At 40.3% G+C, this 16,745-nt stretch overlaps 1 protein-coding gene across 1 annotated transcript; it reads right to left on the reverse strand.

Moving 5' to 3' along the window:
* Window positions 1–8,840: 8,840 nt before the first annotated feature.
* Window positions 8,841–14,639, reverse strand: LOC145359868 (lens fiber membrane intrinsic protein-like). The gene is made up of 4 exons (XM_080214692.1): window positions 14,465–14,639; window positions 11,222–11,371; window positions 10,977–11,111; window positions 8,841–8,902 (listed from the first exon to the last, which is right to left on the reverse strand). Exons 1-4 carry the CDS (start codon window positions 14,637–14,639, stop codon window positions 8,841–8,843), a joined length of 522 nt encoding a protein of 173 aa, XP_080070818.1.
* Window positions 14,640–16,745: the final 2,106 nt, after the last annotated feature.

Below are 16,745 nucleotides of genomic sequence, written 5' to 3' on the forward strand. Positions count from 1 at the left end.
GCTTATCACAGATTAAGCGTGGATCTGTATGTTTGTGTGTATGTGTGAGTTTATGTTTGGTTTGCATGTGTGTGTTTGTGTGCTTGCATGTTTACGTGTATATGTTTAGTGTGTGTGATTGTGTGTGTATGTTTGTGTGTGTGCATGTTTGCATGTGTAGGTCCATTTGTGTGTGTGATTGTGTGTGTTTTTGTGTGCGTTTGAGTTTGCATGTGTAGGTATATTTGTGTGTGTGATTGTGTGTGTTTTTGTGTGCGTTTGAGTTTGTATGCGTGCATTTATGTGTGTTTGAGCGCGCGTCAGAATGTGTGTCAGAGTGTTTATGTGTGCATCTGTGTGTTTATGTGTGCGTTTGAGTGTGTTTGACTATGTACTTGAGTGTGTACGTGTATTTGTGTGATTGTGTGCACTTTAGAGTATATCTGAAATGTGAAGCACAGCTGTATTGCACCGAGACGGTTCAAGATTGCCGATGAAAACATAAATAATGTGCATTTTCCTTCTAAAATTGTTACTTTTCAGGTGTGCACCGCTTTTACCGAGGCTAGTTCGAAAGTCAAAGCAGGCAAGGGGCCCACTTTTTTTTAAATCTCATTCATAGAATCCCTACAATGCATAAGGAGGTCCACCGAGTCCACAGCCTTACCCAGGCCCTATTCCCATAATCTCACATATTTGCCCTACTGATCCCCCCACACTAGCGTCAAGTCAGCACGGCCAATCAACTAAACTCGCACTTGTTTGGAGCGTGGGAGGACTCTGGAGCACCGAAGGAAACCCACGCAGACACGGGGGGAATGTGCACACTCTACACAGCCAGTGACCCGAGGCCAGAATCGAACCCGCAATCGCTGGTGCTGTGAGGTAGCAGTGCTAACCGCTGTGCCACCGTACCAAACATTCATTGGTGGTCACCTTTGATAGTATTGACCGTCATATCGAAATGGTATCTTACTGTATAATTCATGTCCTGGCAAATGTTATATAGAAACCCAATAAGGAAGTGAGCGTTGGTATGAATGATCGTTTCCCTCACGTTAGTGAATTAATATTTAAGCTTTATTCATTTGTTTTAACACTTTATCTATGATTAATTTCCCTTGCATTATTTCAAATACCCTCTTAAGACGAATATAGTCTGAATTGGTTTATTGTCAAAGTGAAAGATATAAGTGATCTAATTTACCTTACTGGATGGAGCTCTACCTTACCCGTTGAATTCTATTAATATTAAATACTTTTAAATTGCACCGCATTAAATTATATGCATTTGACTCTATCGTGGTTATCAACAAATTCAACATGAAATTAAAAGAACATTTAATTAGTTACATTAATTTTAATCTACAGCAGGGCACGCTTTTCTGACCAGACCAAGGAGTGACCATTACGGCAAGGAGTATTCCCAGTGAAAATCATCAATACTGAAATTTGTTATTCTTCAGCACAAGAAACAATTTTGTTCTCCAAATATTGGGCGATCTTCCCCCTTTGTGAGAATGCTGTAGACTGCACAATTCCCCTGTCCAGCTACAGGGAACTCTAAAGATACATTGATACTTCGCGTGGTTTCAACAGATGTTGTTGTGAAGGGAAATTTGACAACACATTATAAACTTTTTAGATTTGCAATGTGTGTATTTTGTTGGTAAGATGATTTCCGTAAAAAAGTAGGCAGAAACTGGGGAGCAATTATGTAAAATGTATGATCATAGCGACCTCTGCAAAGTGTATTGGAGATGAAGAATACGAACATGTTGCTTTAGACCTTTCTAGAAATGATGATGGCGACAGAGGATGGTAAAGGCAGGAAATGGGTGAAGACATACAGAATGAGAATGAGAATTGTTCGACTTGGAACATTCCAAGTGTGACTGCCAACATTCCCGATTTTATTGTCGTTGTTTTGAGAAAATCCGAATCATATTTACCATTCCATATAAAAAAAACCTTATCCTCAGAAATTCCAATATCCATCGATTAATTAGTAGAATACTGATTAGCTACATCTGGCACAGTCACATTTGCCATCCAGAATCTCTCCCTCTTCTTCCTCGTTGCAGTTTCTTTGGCGGAGAATTAGTTTGAATTTCGCCCTTAATCTTCAGCAAAAATATCCAACAAAAGATATTTAGTTCCAGTTTAATAAATGAATGGAGACGCAACAGAACGGAAGATATTGTCTTAGAGTTGGCAAGGAAGGTCGGGTAAAGAACAAAACGAGGTAGCACATTTTATCCACCCTGAAGTTCAAGTCAAATCTTAAAGACTATCCTATTCCATTTACGAAGAAAAAGTGCTGACAAGGATTGCTGCATGTGAATACAAATACAGCAGGAAAGCGTTTCCAAGGGTAAAATACAAGGAAAAGGAGCTCCCACACATGCTATCAAATATATCAAGAGGGAAACTGTTGTAAGAATGCCTGAAGTCTGGTCAGTGCAAAGTACTGTAGTCTCTCTGTAGTTCAGACACGGGAGCTCTGGATGACTCGGATGTTAAATTCAAGGGTAACTGAGCTATCATAGAATCCCTACAGTAAAGAAGGAGGCCATTCAGCCCATCAATGCTGCATCAACCACACAGGCCCTATTCTCGTAACTCTACACATTTACCCTGTTAATCCCCCTGATAGTAGGGTCAATCTGACATGGCTAATTCACCTAACCAACACCTCTTTGGACTGTGGGAGGAAACCAGAGCACCTGGAGGAAACCACATAAACACGGGAAGGACATGCAAACTCCACACAGATAGTAACCCATGACGGGAATTGAACCTGGAAGCTGGATTGAGTATGGTGTCTCACAACATCCAATTAAAGTCCAACAGGTTTATTTGGAATCACAAGCATTTGGAGTGCTGCTCTTTCACCAGGTGAGTAGAGAGGTAGGTTCACAAACACGGCATTTGTAGGCAAAGGCATAATTTCAAAGTAATTCCAGATTAGAATGTGAAAAATAGTTGGAATGCATGACTTTACAGGAATCAAGTCTTTAAAGATACAGACAATGCTGGATTGAGATTTAATTCCTAGTCAGGCTCAGACTATGGCAGTAATAGTTCATATACCAGCCTGAGGCCAATAATTCCAAGTCTGGTTCCACCCAGATACCAACCAATGGATGAATGGAGAGAGATAGCTGTTCAAAGTGTAAGGAGAATGGAATTTCTGCTCTCTGAATATTTAAAGTAAAGTCAAACAGACACAACTACTCTGATCCTTTAGTGTAACACAGAGAGAAAGAGCTGAGCATTGGAAATGTTGAATTGTCTGCCCTCTCGGCTGGACATTACAGATTGTGTGGCATTTCTGAACAATGTCTTGTCCAATTGTAGGTAACTACAAATTAAGTGAAGTCCTCCAGGGATCACAGACATCTTTCTCTATTAAAGAGAGCTAATTGGTGTGTGTGTGTGTGTGTGCGCATATATCTCGTGGTGCAGGCTTGAGGGGCCAAATGGCCTACTTTTGCCCCAGATTTGTATGTTCGTATGTTAAGAATGTCAAGCATTCCAGATTGAGTTACTGTTTCTCTCGTCTAGTGCATTCTCTCCCAGTCAATGTCTTGACCTGCAACTGTTACAGAGCCACATGAATGTTCAAATGTTGGATTAAGAAACAAATTAAATTAAGAGAGCAACTTTCAATGATTCACATTCCCAAGATATAATAATACAAATGCAACAGTCCACAAAAAGGTTATATAAGCTATTTCTATAAATTTATATAGTATTTATATACATTTCAATGGTTACCATTAGAGGAACTTTGGAATGGACTAAAATTGCACAATGATAGTTCCTGAATTGGGTAGGCCATGGTTTAATATTTCTCCTGAAGATGACACTGAAGTGTCAGTCATAGTGAAATGCTGAAGCACTGGGGGTGGGGGAGGGTTAAACCCCTGACTTACTGAGCCAAGCTAGTATCCCAGCAGGAGCCATCATTTGATGCATCCATTATTGACCCAATCCAGCAATGTATTGTAACCTAGGAAGGACACTCCCTTCTTCACCAGTATGACATTTCTACAACTATTTCCCACAACAACTCTCCTGGTGGCCATTGGTGCAAAATTACTTTGCAGTTTTATCTGATGGTTCATAGCCAGTTGGAGGTACAGGTGGGACCATAGGGAATGTGTATATTAAGAAAATAAGAAAAACTGAAAAATGTGATGATGTGACCAATCTAATTCATCCCCTTGGTATTCCAATTCTTCTAACTTAACATGAAACTTGGCACCTGGGCACATTTGATTCATTAACCTATTGGAAGAAGGGACTTTGTTAAAAGTCTTGTTTTACATCACTCCTCATCCTCCTGTTCCTTACCAGAAGAAATTGATTGTCTTCAGGCATTTGGTTCTACAGGCATCTGCCACTCCACTAATCCGGATGTTTCAATGGAACCACAATGCCATTTTAATTCATGTTGCCTGGGATAGGAGATCATAATGCCAGCCTCATTATCTCTGATTCTATCATATATTATTTCCTCTGTTACAGTTTTGAAAGAATTATTATCAAAGATTTTCCATAATGAAGTACATTTATAGTTAATACTGCAGGTCAGTTAAACCAAATGCATAATGTTTTCATTAGATCATCAGAGATTTTATTTACTACTGATGTTCTTCAGAGTTAAGTTTATAACTTTGTCTTTAAGATGTGATATGGAGATGCCAATGTTGGACTGGGGTGAGCACAGTAAAAAGTCTCACAACACTAGATTAAAGTCCCACAGGTTTATTTGGAATCATGAGTTTTCGGAGTGCTGCTCCTTCATCAGGTGATTATCCCTCCCTCCACTTGCACTGCCTGTACCTCTAAAGACTTGATTACCTGAAAAGACTCACATTCCAACCATTATCTTGCAGTTGTGTCGCTATCTGTATATGCCATGTTTATGAAACCTAATTTTCCACTCACCTGATGAAGGAGAAGCGCTCTGAAAGCTTATGATTCCAAATAAACCTGCTGTGAGACTTCTTACTATTATCTTTAAGACAGTCATATTATTTAAAGAAAAATTAAAAAAAGGAAAGCAGCACGGTGGCACAGTGATTAGTACTGCTGCCGCACACCACCAGGGATCTGTGTTCGATTCCTGGCTACATTCACTACCTGTGTGAACTCTGCACATTCTCCCCATGTCTGAGTGGGTTTCCTCCAGGTGTTCCAGTTTCCTCCCTCAATCCGAAAGATGTGCTGGAAGGATGGAGTGACCATTCTTAATTCTCCCACAGTGTACTCAAACAGGCGCCAGAGTGTGGCGACTAGAGGATTTTCACAGTAACATAATTGAAGTGTTAACGTAAGTCTACTTGTCACATTAAAAAGTAAACTTTTTAAAAAAGAGAGGATTATGATAAATCTATTTCATGTCCTTGAGGCACCACTATTCCAATAGTTCCCTGGAGTCATTTCTCAATAGATTACATAGACATTTCATATATTTTATATGTATATATATATATACACACACACATTGACGACAGCATTACAGTCCTCCAGTAAAACATTAAGCTGGGTTTTCTTTTCAATCTGAAAACATCAAAATCAAGTTTTTAGGTACTTGTTCATCTACTAGTTGAAAAAAAAATATGATGACCTCTTAGGAGGGTTTCTGCATTCTTTCCACTCTTGATCCCCCAAAGCTGTAATCCCTGCTTCAAGCATACTCCCCCTGAAGCCCTAACCCATCCATGCAGCATTGGAAGAGAACAGTGATTGTGTTAGAGGGCGCTACGTTCCACTTGCTGCAGCCAATTTGTAATGTTTCACTGAACTATAATAGAACATGCATGAACTAACCACAAAATCTTATGTTGGAATGAAACTTGAGTATATTCTGTGTAATTATTTGAACACAGATTTCATGTCAGTACTTAGATATCTGTTAGAAATGAACACAGTGCACTGTTCTTAATGTTTTATATTATATAGTTATTAATACATTTTTGGATTCCTCTGTCAATAATGAGTGAACGAGCATAGTTCAACGCAAATCCCAAGTAATGATCATTCAATATGAAGGAAAAGCAAGTTGGCAATCCAAATATGTGACCTATATGAGCTCCACTTTTTAGCAATGTATGAGAATATAGATTGGGATTTATGCCTGTATTTATAAAAGATAGATACTTATCTTCCTTTCAAATATCGTGCATGGACTAATCCGATTAATTTCAATGAAGCCCAGCTACATTAGTAACAGAACAACCACATAACCAACACTGGCAAAGTTCACAATAACTCGAGTGTGCCAAGTTGAGTATCAAGAATTGAGCTGGACACCAAAAAATCTTATTAACAACTACTGTTTTGTGCCTACATTTATCCCAAGACAGTTGACAACATCACAAGGATTGGCATCAGAGATTACACCAAAGGCATTAAAAATTGACAGAAACTCACTCATTGTAAGCATGGTACTACATTTAATTGTAAACAACATACTTACATTAGCATCAACTGGGGTTCACATCAACATTCGAGATGGCAATTTGCTTTAAAAAAATACTTTACAAACTTTATTGAAGCACTACTGGGCATTCAGTATTAAATTGGTACAGAATATTCTTCTGGGGTAGCTGGTTAGCTGTGTTTTCCTCTGCACGGCTTTGGCATACCTCTGTGGTGAGCTGTTTTGGTTCCTCTGATAAATCCTTATTGATCCCAGTGTGCTTGCGGTCTCATGCCTCAGTCATACTGCACCAATATTGAGTGCACTTCTGACATCATTGCTAACAAGCAGCCAGCACAATGGAAGCAGATGTAAGGAACAATCTAAAACAGTCTCTTTGCAAATAATAAAAAAAATCAGAGCTCAACCATCTGTTTAGCTATTCAACCAAAACAAAGGTAAACAGAGAAAGTGCTTAACACAAACACACAAGTTATAGAAAACAGTGAGGCAATTAATTTAATGCGCTGAGCATTGACATTTTGATCATCAGGGAGCATTTCATACTTGGATAAGGATCTGTGCCTAAATGAATTGGGAATTAAGTTTAAGGAGAGTGTGGGAGGAGGGTTTTGTCCACTGCAATGGTATACAGCAGGAATAGAGAGCAGCAGCTATGGTCTCTAAGGATATCAATAAACAATTTAGCATGGAAGTAGTCCTATATTGTAGCTTCACCAGGTTGACACCTAATTTTTAGGCAAGTCTGTTGTTGCTCCTGGCTTGCATTCCTGCACTCTTCATTGAATCAGGGTTGATCCCCTGGCTTGATGGTAATGGTTGAGTGAGGATATATTGAGCTATGAGATTACAAATTATGGTTGGGTACAATTCTGCTGCTGCTGAGATGATGGTGGTTAACTGGAAGTAACTGGGCTCTTTTAACTTAATTAAGTGTGGATTATAAAAAACTGGTGGGAAATAATTTTAGATACAATGTGGTGCAAACTAAATTCAGGTATAACATGTATTGTTATAAAAAGATACATGCAGTCAAAGCTTTTCACCTTGCACCCAAAATGACAGACAGTAGAATTCCAAATTTCAATAATTTATACCCCATGAGGAAAGGGGATGCTGATTGGCTGGCAAGTTGGCTCTAATTGGTTGAGCTGTTGCCATGGTGAAGAACCAGGAAACTATTGTTACCTATACTTCTATTTATTCAAAAATGGTGTAGTGGTAGGACATATTCCTTTTGCTCACAGAGAACTCTAGCTCCCTGGTGCATTGACCATGACAACATCTCACCCAATCAGAGTTGATCTGCCAACCAATTAGTGTGCCTTTTCACATGCAATATAACTTCTTGTTCCCTTTGAAATTTGGTATTCTTGCATCTGTTCTGATGATGCAAGACAAAAACTTTGACAGTACATCTCTTTTCTCAACAATCTTCAAATTCTGCACTACTGATTATAAAATCTGCATTAAATCCTAGTCACCTTCATTATTCTCTCACTTGTAAGAGAAAACAAGTTCATGTGAACATTGAAGAAAACAGGGCAGAGGTCTGTTGGCACATTGTATATCAGAAGACTGGACTAATAATCAGATGATGTGAGAATACTGTTCACAAAGCAATTTGATCATTTGAATTCACTTTTGAAAAATCTGATATTAAGCCGCAAAAAAAGTTGTTGGGTTGCCATTTAAATCCGACAGGTTCATGAATACCCTTTTGGGAATTAAATCTTCCATTTTACTCATTTTGGATTATATGTGACTTCAACCCTGAAATACTGTGATTGACTTATAATTCCCTTCTGAAGTAGTTTAGCATGCCACTCAATTATGTCAAATCTCTATGCCACCTCTGTGGAGCAACTAGGAATGGTCAATAAATGTAGAACTTGTCAATATATCAGCACCTTCAGAATGATTATATTAAAAAAAATTCACAAGATTAATAATACTACAGTAGAAGATATATTTGCTTAATATTAGTAGATATTCAAGGAACCTTTATTAAGTGAAACAAAGTGAGAGCAATTAATTTGATTTAGTTTCAGCTTTTTGCCAATACATTAAAATAAGTTAGTAAATAGATATTTTCCTTGTACACATCGGAAACATAGTTATTTTCTCTCCATCATTTTATTACTTTGTGGAGAAATTCACACAACATTCTTGAAAGTACAGGAGAGCACCTTCATACTTTATTAAAACTTTATTTCTCAAAAGCTGTGATAAGAAAATCTACAGCCAAGTCCTGAAGACATAGCTACAATTTATTGTAATTTCTGTCTATATTTCAGTGGCTGGCTATCTAAGGAGAATGGAAATAAATACCACTTCATAATATGGAACTCCTTGCATCACAATGGTCCATTCTTTAATTCCATTTCTTTCATTGTAATGTTGAGTATTAGCGAGAATTTGAGCTTTGTGGACTCTCATGCATACGATAGGCACACATGTAGAAGATACCTAGGAAAGAGGGAAGTAATACATTTGTGTTCTGTCTGCAAATCAGCACAGCAGGGAGTACAACTGTGCAATAACATAATCATAACCTAAAAACATGCACATTCGGGCAAAGTGGGTTTGATGCAAGATACTAGTTCAAGGGCCATGCGTTCATCAGAACAATGTGCTGGTCCCTTGGACTTGGGCTGGCAAAATGATGTGAGGAGGCATCGAAAGGGGTGTGTTTGGGCTGCCATCTTAATTGGCTGCCACCAACAATATGTTACTACCCACTTTGGTGGGACTGCATTTGCCTTCCGTCCTGGTGGTGGGATTTCCAGGTAAGTGACTAAATTAATCTGAAACTGATCAGAAAATTATTACATGTAAAAATAGGTGGGTTTATTAATGCCTTTCAGAGGAACCCCATTGGCTTATAATATTCAGAGGAGATGCTCGATTCAAACAAGCATTGGAGTGCTGGGGAGAATTACACAATGTATAAAGAAATCAAAGTATTTTGCAAAGGGACTTCCAAAAATAGATAGGAAGAATGTTGCGGTTCATAACCCAACTCTGAGATCATGCCATTCTTTTTCTCTGGCTCTTCTCAGTTCTCTTTCAATCATTATCATAGTTTTCGTATCTGACCATTCTTTACACAAATTGTCTGCATCACTAAGAAAGGAAAGCTCTAATTTCATTTTAGTTTTTCTAAGGAAGTAAAACAGTTAAATGTGCATGGATTTAACATATTCATACAGTTCTTCTTGTTGGTAGCCAATCAGATTCACAAAGCTAGAAGGCAGTAAAATGCCCTATCACTGTCTATATTATTGTCACTGTCTTACTGTATCATCAATTCCTGCTTATAGAATCCCTACAGTGGCCATTCATCCTGTGGAGCCTACACCAACAACAATCCCACCCAGAGCCTATCTCTGTAACCACACATGTTTACCCTGTTAATCCCTCTGACACTAAGAGGTAATTAATCATGGCCAAACAACCTAACCCGCACATCTTTGAAGTATGGAGGGGGGAAACTGGAGCACCCAGAGGAAACACACGCAGACACAGAGAGAACGTGCAAACTCCACACGGTCACCCAAAGTCAGAACTGAACCGAGTCCCTGTGCTGTGAGGCACAGTGCTAAACATTGTGCCAGCATGCTGCCCTTTAATAAGGAATATTTTAAGAAGTAGTGGAAAAGGAAAGAAGACCTATGTTAGAATGATTTTGTATCTATTCTTAAATTGAGATCTGACACTGAGAATACTTTGTCTAAAAAGTTCACTGTTGAAGCTCTACTGACCTATGTGTGCTCAGTACAGATCTGAGCCTTATACTTCAGGAAGCCTCTGACTTTAATCACTGGTCTTCATCGTTAATTGATCTCAACTGGCATAACATAGTTGACCTATCCCTGGGTTGGGAGAAAAGAACCAGCCAGAGCTTCTTGTCTCTGATTTGGCTGCATGGAAAGTTTGAAGAAGATTAGAGTGGACTGTCATCTATCCTCTATGGTAAAATAATATACTGGCACTCATACTGCAGTTCACATACGCAAAAAAGTAGTAATTGAATACATTTATAATGTGGAACTCTGACCCAACACTTGTAACAAATAACAGTAAAGTGACGTGGTGGCACAATGGGTAGAACTGCTGCCTCACAGAGCCAGGGACCCAGGATCAATTCTCAGCTTGGGTCACTGTCTGTGCAGAATTTGCACGTTCTCCCCCTGTCTGTGTGGACTTCTCTGTGTGCTCCAGTTTCCTCTCATCATCTGAAATATGTGCTGGTTAGGTGGATTAGCCATGCTAAATTCTCCCTATTTACTTGAACAGGCGCTGGAGTGTGGCGACTAGGGAACTTCCACAGTAGCTTCATGTAAGCCTACTTGTGACTAAGAAATAAGCTTTGCAGTAGAAGTCAATTTGTTTTGACCATCCACTTTAATGCAAATTGTATAGAGAAGGACTGAAACAGTTTAAGTTGAGCTGTAAAATTGGAAGGCTCATTGAACTGAAAGGTTAACTCAGTTTCTCTCCACAGATGCTGCCTGAATTCTGATATAGGATAAGGTCTTGCCTGCAAAGAAGTTGAGCACCACGGCCACCCATCCAATGATATAGGACCAGGAGAAGCGCCAATGGCCATATCGTTTACCATAATAGTTGACTGTGACAGCTGTATAGATGGCCATGGCTAGCAACACAAACAAACCTGCCAAAGGACAAGAGAAGAGGTTTAGCAAGAATAAACGTTAAGACGTACTGGAAAAAAAAATGATTGGCATCGTGGGCCTGTGATGATGCTTGGAATCTATTACTTACATGAAATAAAGTACAAAATGCTTGCAACGAAGGTTTTATCAAATTTGTTGAAGGACGAGTACTGCATAAATGCCATAATGCCAATGATGATGCCAATGATGCCTGCCAGTAGGGACAGGATCATGAATGCTCGTGTGGCATCCCAGTATGCTGGAATAAGTCAGGAAAGACAAAGGATGGTAAGAGTTATTTATCATTATGCATCAGAACAAAGCGTATTTAAATTCCATTGTAACTGGTGGCCAAAGACAATATCATAAAAATAAGAAATAAACAAAGCAATTTATTGTCACTTTGAGCTCTAACAGGTTGTTTATAAACCTATTAAATCTGATTGCCTTTGCTTCACTCATCCAAGCCTCAAGTGAACTGATGACTGTTGCTGGAATATTAAAAATATTACCATATTGATACTGCTGTGTGTTTTTTACAGGAGAGACAATGTGAATAAGACAGCTGTGGTAATATCAGTACTTTAACTTGCTGTATTTATTTTGATAGCAAGTTAAATGTCTTTGATTGCTGCATGCTGCATTCTTGAGCAAATGACTGTTTTAGTTGAGCTGTAAAAATTGGAAGGCTCATTGAACTGAAAGGTTAACTCTGTTTCTCTCCACAGATGCTGCCTGACCTGCAGAGTATTTCCAACATTTTCTGTATGACCAGGAGTATCCCAAATGCAGGTAAATAGCTATGTACTTGTGATGACTTCAATTGGGCTCTTGAGGATGGCCTAATAGAGTATTAACTCCCTGATTATGAAGTGAATATTTTAAAAAAACCTTTTATTGACGTTTTGTTTGCACTTCAGTCCCACTCTCCTGATTTCCGGGTACCAGGTGCGGAGGGGGACGGGGAAGGAGGAGGGTGTCCTTGTGAACCTGCTCCTGTACCTGGCAAGACATGCCATCTACACATCCAGACAGTAGGCAATCGAGGGGGTCGTCCAGCCTGACTGTCTGCCCCTCCATCGTGGCTACATTCCCGGCCAAATGTCCCTGGAAAGGGAGCTTGCAGTGTCTGAGGGCACAGTTGATGCCTTCCATGCTCACTGGGTACTGCAGGGACTGTGGTGTATTATTGACCCCTTTAATTACAATTTAATTTGATATTTTAAATTTCCTTTTCACTTGTCTTTTGTTTCGGTCGGTTCCCCTCCTATTAAGGAGCTGCCCTTTTTGAGTTGTCCCTAAGTTAATTTGATTTTGTTTATTTGGTTGGACACTCAAAAATGTCCCTGATTATGGAGTCAATTGGTGGGCCAATCAGGGAGTCTTTCCTTTGCATTTGATCAGGAGTGTCAGTTCCTCTGCTATTCTCGAAGGTAGACTGTTGACTGATACCACTCTGAGTCCTACTGTTGAAATAAAGGGATTATAGTGAAGATACTTCTGCCTCCAAAGACTTATTACAGTATGCTGATTCATTCATGGAAAAAATGTCACTTATTTAATATTTAAAATAAATTATAAAAAGTAAATTGACTGTTTGCTGGGGAAATATTCAATGACTATGCAATTAAGCTAATGCAAATTTTTCTGTAAAAGTTTCTATTTGTTGGTGATTAAAACTGCTTTAATTCACAGTAGGATTATTTCATTCTGTTGAGCTAAAGGCGCACGTCAACCCAGCACTGAACAGTGAGATAGTTTTCAGGATTTCAACAGACCTTTTCATTCAAAGAACATCTCAAATTCTAAAGCTAAATTGAGAATGTGAATGGTCAGCTAGGTGAGAAAGGAAGGAATGAGAGTCAAGGAATGATGAGAAACATGGAGTGGGTTGGTTGGTATCTGAACAGCAAAGACCGGATATTGTTTTGAATGGAACCCATTTCTGATGTAAGGTTGCACCCAAAATATTCCCCACTATGCTCCCACCATGATTTGATTTTTGTTCTGTCCAGGTATTTTGCTGGTGCCCTGAACAAAAACTGATGGTGCTTTATCTGCAAATGTCTGAGGCTGGAATCTTGTCACTCGGGGTGGCACGGTGGCACAATGGTTAGCACTGCTGCCTCACAGCACCAGGTACCTGGATTCAATTCCTGGCTTGGGTCACTGCCTGTGTGGAGTTTGCATGTTCTCCCCATATCTGCATGGGTTTCCTCCAGATGCTCCATTTTCCTCCCACGGTCCAAAGATGTGCAGGTTAGGTGAATTGGCCATGCTAAATTCTCCCTCAGTGGACCCGAACAGGCTTCGGAGTATGGTGACTAGGGGATTTTCACAATAACTTCACTGCATTGTGAATGTAAGTCTATGTATGTCACTGATAAATAAACTTTAAATTTTAACTTCAACTGTTCACACCAATGGGATCTTCCAATCACATCGCAGAGAACGGAGATTTGGCTGGCTGTCAAATTCTCCAAACATGCTGCAGCAGGACGGTGGTGTAAACGGGCAGTAAGATCACGCCCTTTGTCTCTAAAATGGGTGTTTGAACACTGGGATATGTAGGAAAAGGATATTATGTATTTGTATATATTAATATATAAAACACAAATCAATCTCTTGTGGTGTTGCTTATAAGATTTTTTAATTGTCTCTCTTCATGTCTTGTCTTCCTCTTTTGCCATTGTTCTGCCTCCCTTCTGTCTCCTTCCTTGACATGCATCCTTTGAGTTCCCCTCTCTCTTACACATTACTTCTTTACCCTCTGTATCTTTGCTTGTCTTTCACTACCTTTTCTGCATGTTTTGCATCTCTCTGAATACCAGTTGGGCACAATCTGCAAAAGGTGGCACCATGTCCGATGCAGTGGGCTTGATGGACCAGGTGGCATTTTCTAGTCCTCTTTGTATACTCACATACTGTTCTGTTGTACATCTGTGAGCTTTCTATTGTTCTTTTAAAGTACATCTCCTACTCAGTGACTGCCTTTGAAAGAATTTAAAAACAAAATAACCCTAATTACTGCCTCATCTGTGGTCAGCACAACCTTGGAGCTGAACTTGGGGCCTTTCTCAACCAGATCACCAGGGAAGGTGTAATTGTGATATCTTAAATCACAAGGGCAATCATCTTCTACAAAAGAATCCCTCCTTGCTTGAGATGGATAAAAAACACCCAACTTTATGTATAAACAAAATCTCTAATATCTGCGAGTGATGTTCCATGATTGTTCTACTTATGCTCAAATTCTTGACCAGTTTAAAAATTGTATTTGTTGCATTATTAGGTTATTGTGTTCATTCGCTGTACTATTAACTCCATTCATGCCTGCTTTTGATGTCCTTACCAACACTTTCAGTGTGTAGATAGCATTTTCCCGTCAGACAATATCTCCAGAGCCCTTGGTGCATAAAACTGCCAGATTGACGGTATTGCATCCAGTAATCTGTTACCGTGGAAACAATTAGTAGGATATTGCCCACACCAGCACAGAACAAGCCTCCTCCCATGAAACTGTACATCTTGTTGTTGGAGATACAACCTATCAGTGGGAAAATATAAGGAAGGTACAGATTATTATTCATTTTAGACACTTTTGGTTAATTCAATTTCTAAACACAACAATAAATGAGCACAAGGCACATTCCTTTTGGATGCCCAGTCACGTTATTGCGCCAAACAATTGTGCTTCCCAAGGTTTTACAGAATATTATCCATCTGTTCTGACTGTTGGGATTTGACCAAAACAAAGGCTAACCCTTTCTTACCCTGTTTGCTTTCACCAACTTTCAAAGTCAAATTTACTTATTAGTGTAACACTGCAATGAAGTTACTGTGAAAATCCCCTAGTTGTCACACCCTGGTGCCTGTTTGGGTACACTGAGGGAGAATTTAGTGTGACCAATGCATCTACCAACATGTCTTTCAGACTTTGGGAGGAAACCGGAGCACCCGGAGAATGTGCAGACTCTGCACAAAAAGTGACCCAAGCCAGGAATCGAACCTAGGTCCCTGGCACTGTGAGGCAATAATACTAACCACTGTGCCACCATGCTGCCCATACATATTAAAAATACAAAGTACATATTGAAATGCATAGAGCCTGCTCTACTTGCTCCAACATGACTGAGTGGAATTGGTGTGTGCCCTCATATCTTGTCCCAAGGTGCAGCGATGGGGTAATTCACATAGTTGCCAAGAGCTGTTTTTAATGCAGGTGATGGGGGGTGGGGGGGGGGGGGGGGGGGGGGGTGGGGGGGGGGGGGGTGGCGGGGTATTGCCCACTGGCTGTAGAGCTGGAGAGAGGCCCTGAATTACCTCCTTGGAGATGGTTTGCCAAATTAAGTGCCCCTCAAACACTCATACGGCCAGTGGAAAGCCTTTCTAGGGATCAAGGACCCTGGAGGGACAAGAATCCCAGCTGCTGAGAGTCAGTCAGAGGCGTGCAACTGGGCATTGCATGGAGTGGCACTGGGGCTATGTTGGTAGTTGCCAGTCCCCCACCTGAAAATCTAGGTTGCAAGTGAGTGAGGGTGAGATGGGATTCGTGAGAGAGAGGGGAGGGGGCCAGCAACAAGTGCAAGTAGTGGCTCTTAATACCTAGCCCTGCCCTCCTTCCCACCACCCTTCCTGATTCCAAATCCCTCAATCAAGCATTGAGTGCCTTTGAGTGACAGACCTCTCTGCCCCTTCTGGGGTCCCGCAAGCAATCCTAATAGGGTTTGCTTTTCAGGCTTTTCACATGGTGGCTTTCCCGCCTCAGGGTCTCAAGTAACAACAGGATGAGTGTAGCCCATCCACAGGACTGTCCATCCCATAATTAATTCGGGCAGAGCTCAGAAGACAGTGGGATCTGTACCTGCCACCCAGCCATTACCCACAAAGCTAATTAAATGCCCCCAACCTTCAAACTCACAGAGAGAACTGGTATCAAATTCTGGCCATTATGTCGATAAATGGAATCTTCCTCCATGAACCATCAGCCAGATGGTTGGGACAGCCCTATATTCAATAGCAGAATGGGGGCCTTGACCTAAACCGTCTTCACAATCTTTTTCTCCCAATATCCAGATACTACCATCAATCAATATAACCTTCTACAGTATGTCTTTGGATTCTCCTTCTTGCTTTTTCTCTGTAGAAATCATTGAGGAATTTGTCACAACCTTTTAAGGGAATAAAGGGAGGCCCCAGGTGGAAAATTATCCCAGTGAACCCTCCCAGTAGAAATAAAACAGCCACTGAAGATGCGTGAAATTCCAGTGAGGAAGGGATTTTCGCCAAATTCCTGATCCCTCATATATTGGTGGCACAGTGGCACATTGCCTCCTCACAGCGGCAGGACCTGGGTTCAATTACTGGCTTGGGCCACTCTCTGTGCAGAGTCTGCACCTTCTCCCCATGTCTGCATGGGTTTCCTCTGATGTCCTCCCACAGTCTGAAAGACGTGCTGGTTAAGTGCTTTGTCTATGCTAAATTCTCCCTCTATGTACCCGAACAAGCACCAGAGTGTGGCAACTAGGGGATTTTCACAATAACTTCATTGCAGTGGTAAAGTAAGCCTACTTCTGACACTAATAAATAAACTTTAAACTAATCAATGATTCTGCATTTTTAGAACTCTTTTA

This window comes from Carcharhinus amblyrhynchos, chromosome 29, assembly GCF_965287045.1.
Source record: "Carcharhinus amblyrhynchos chromosome 29, sCarAmb.v2.hapA, whole genome shotgun sequence".
In the NCBI taxonomy this organism is placed as follows: domain Eukaryota; kingdom Metazoa; phylum Chordata; class Chondrichthyes; order Carcharhiniformes; family Carcharhinidae; genus Carcharhinus; species Carcharhinus amblyrhynchos.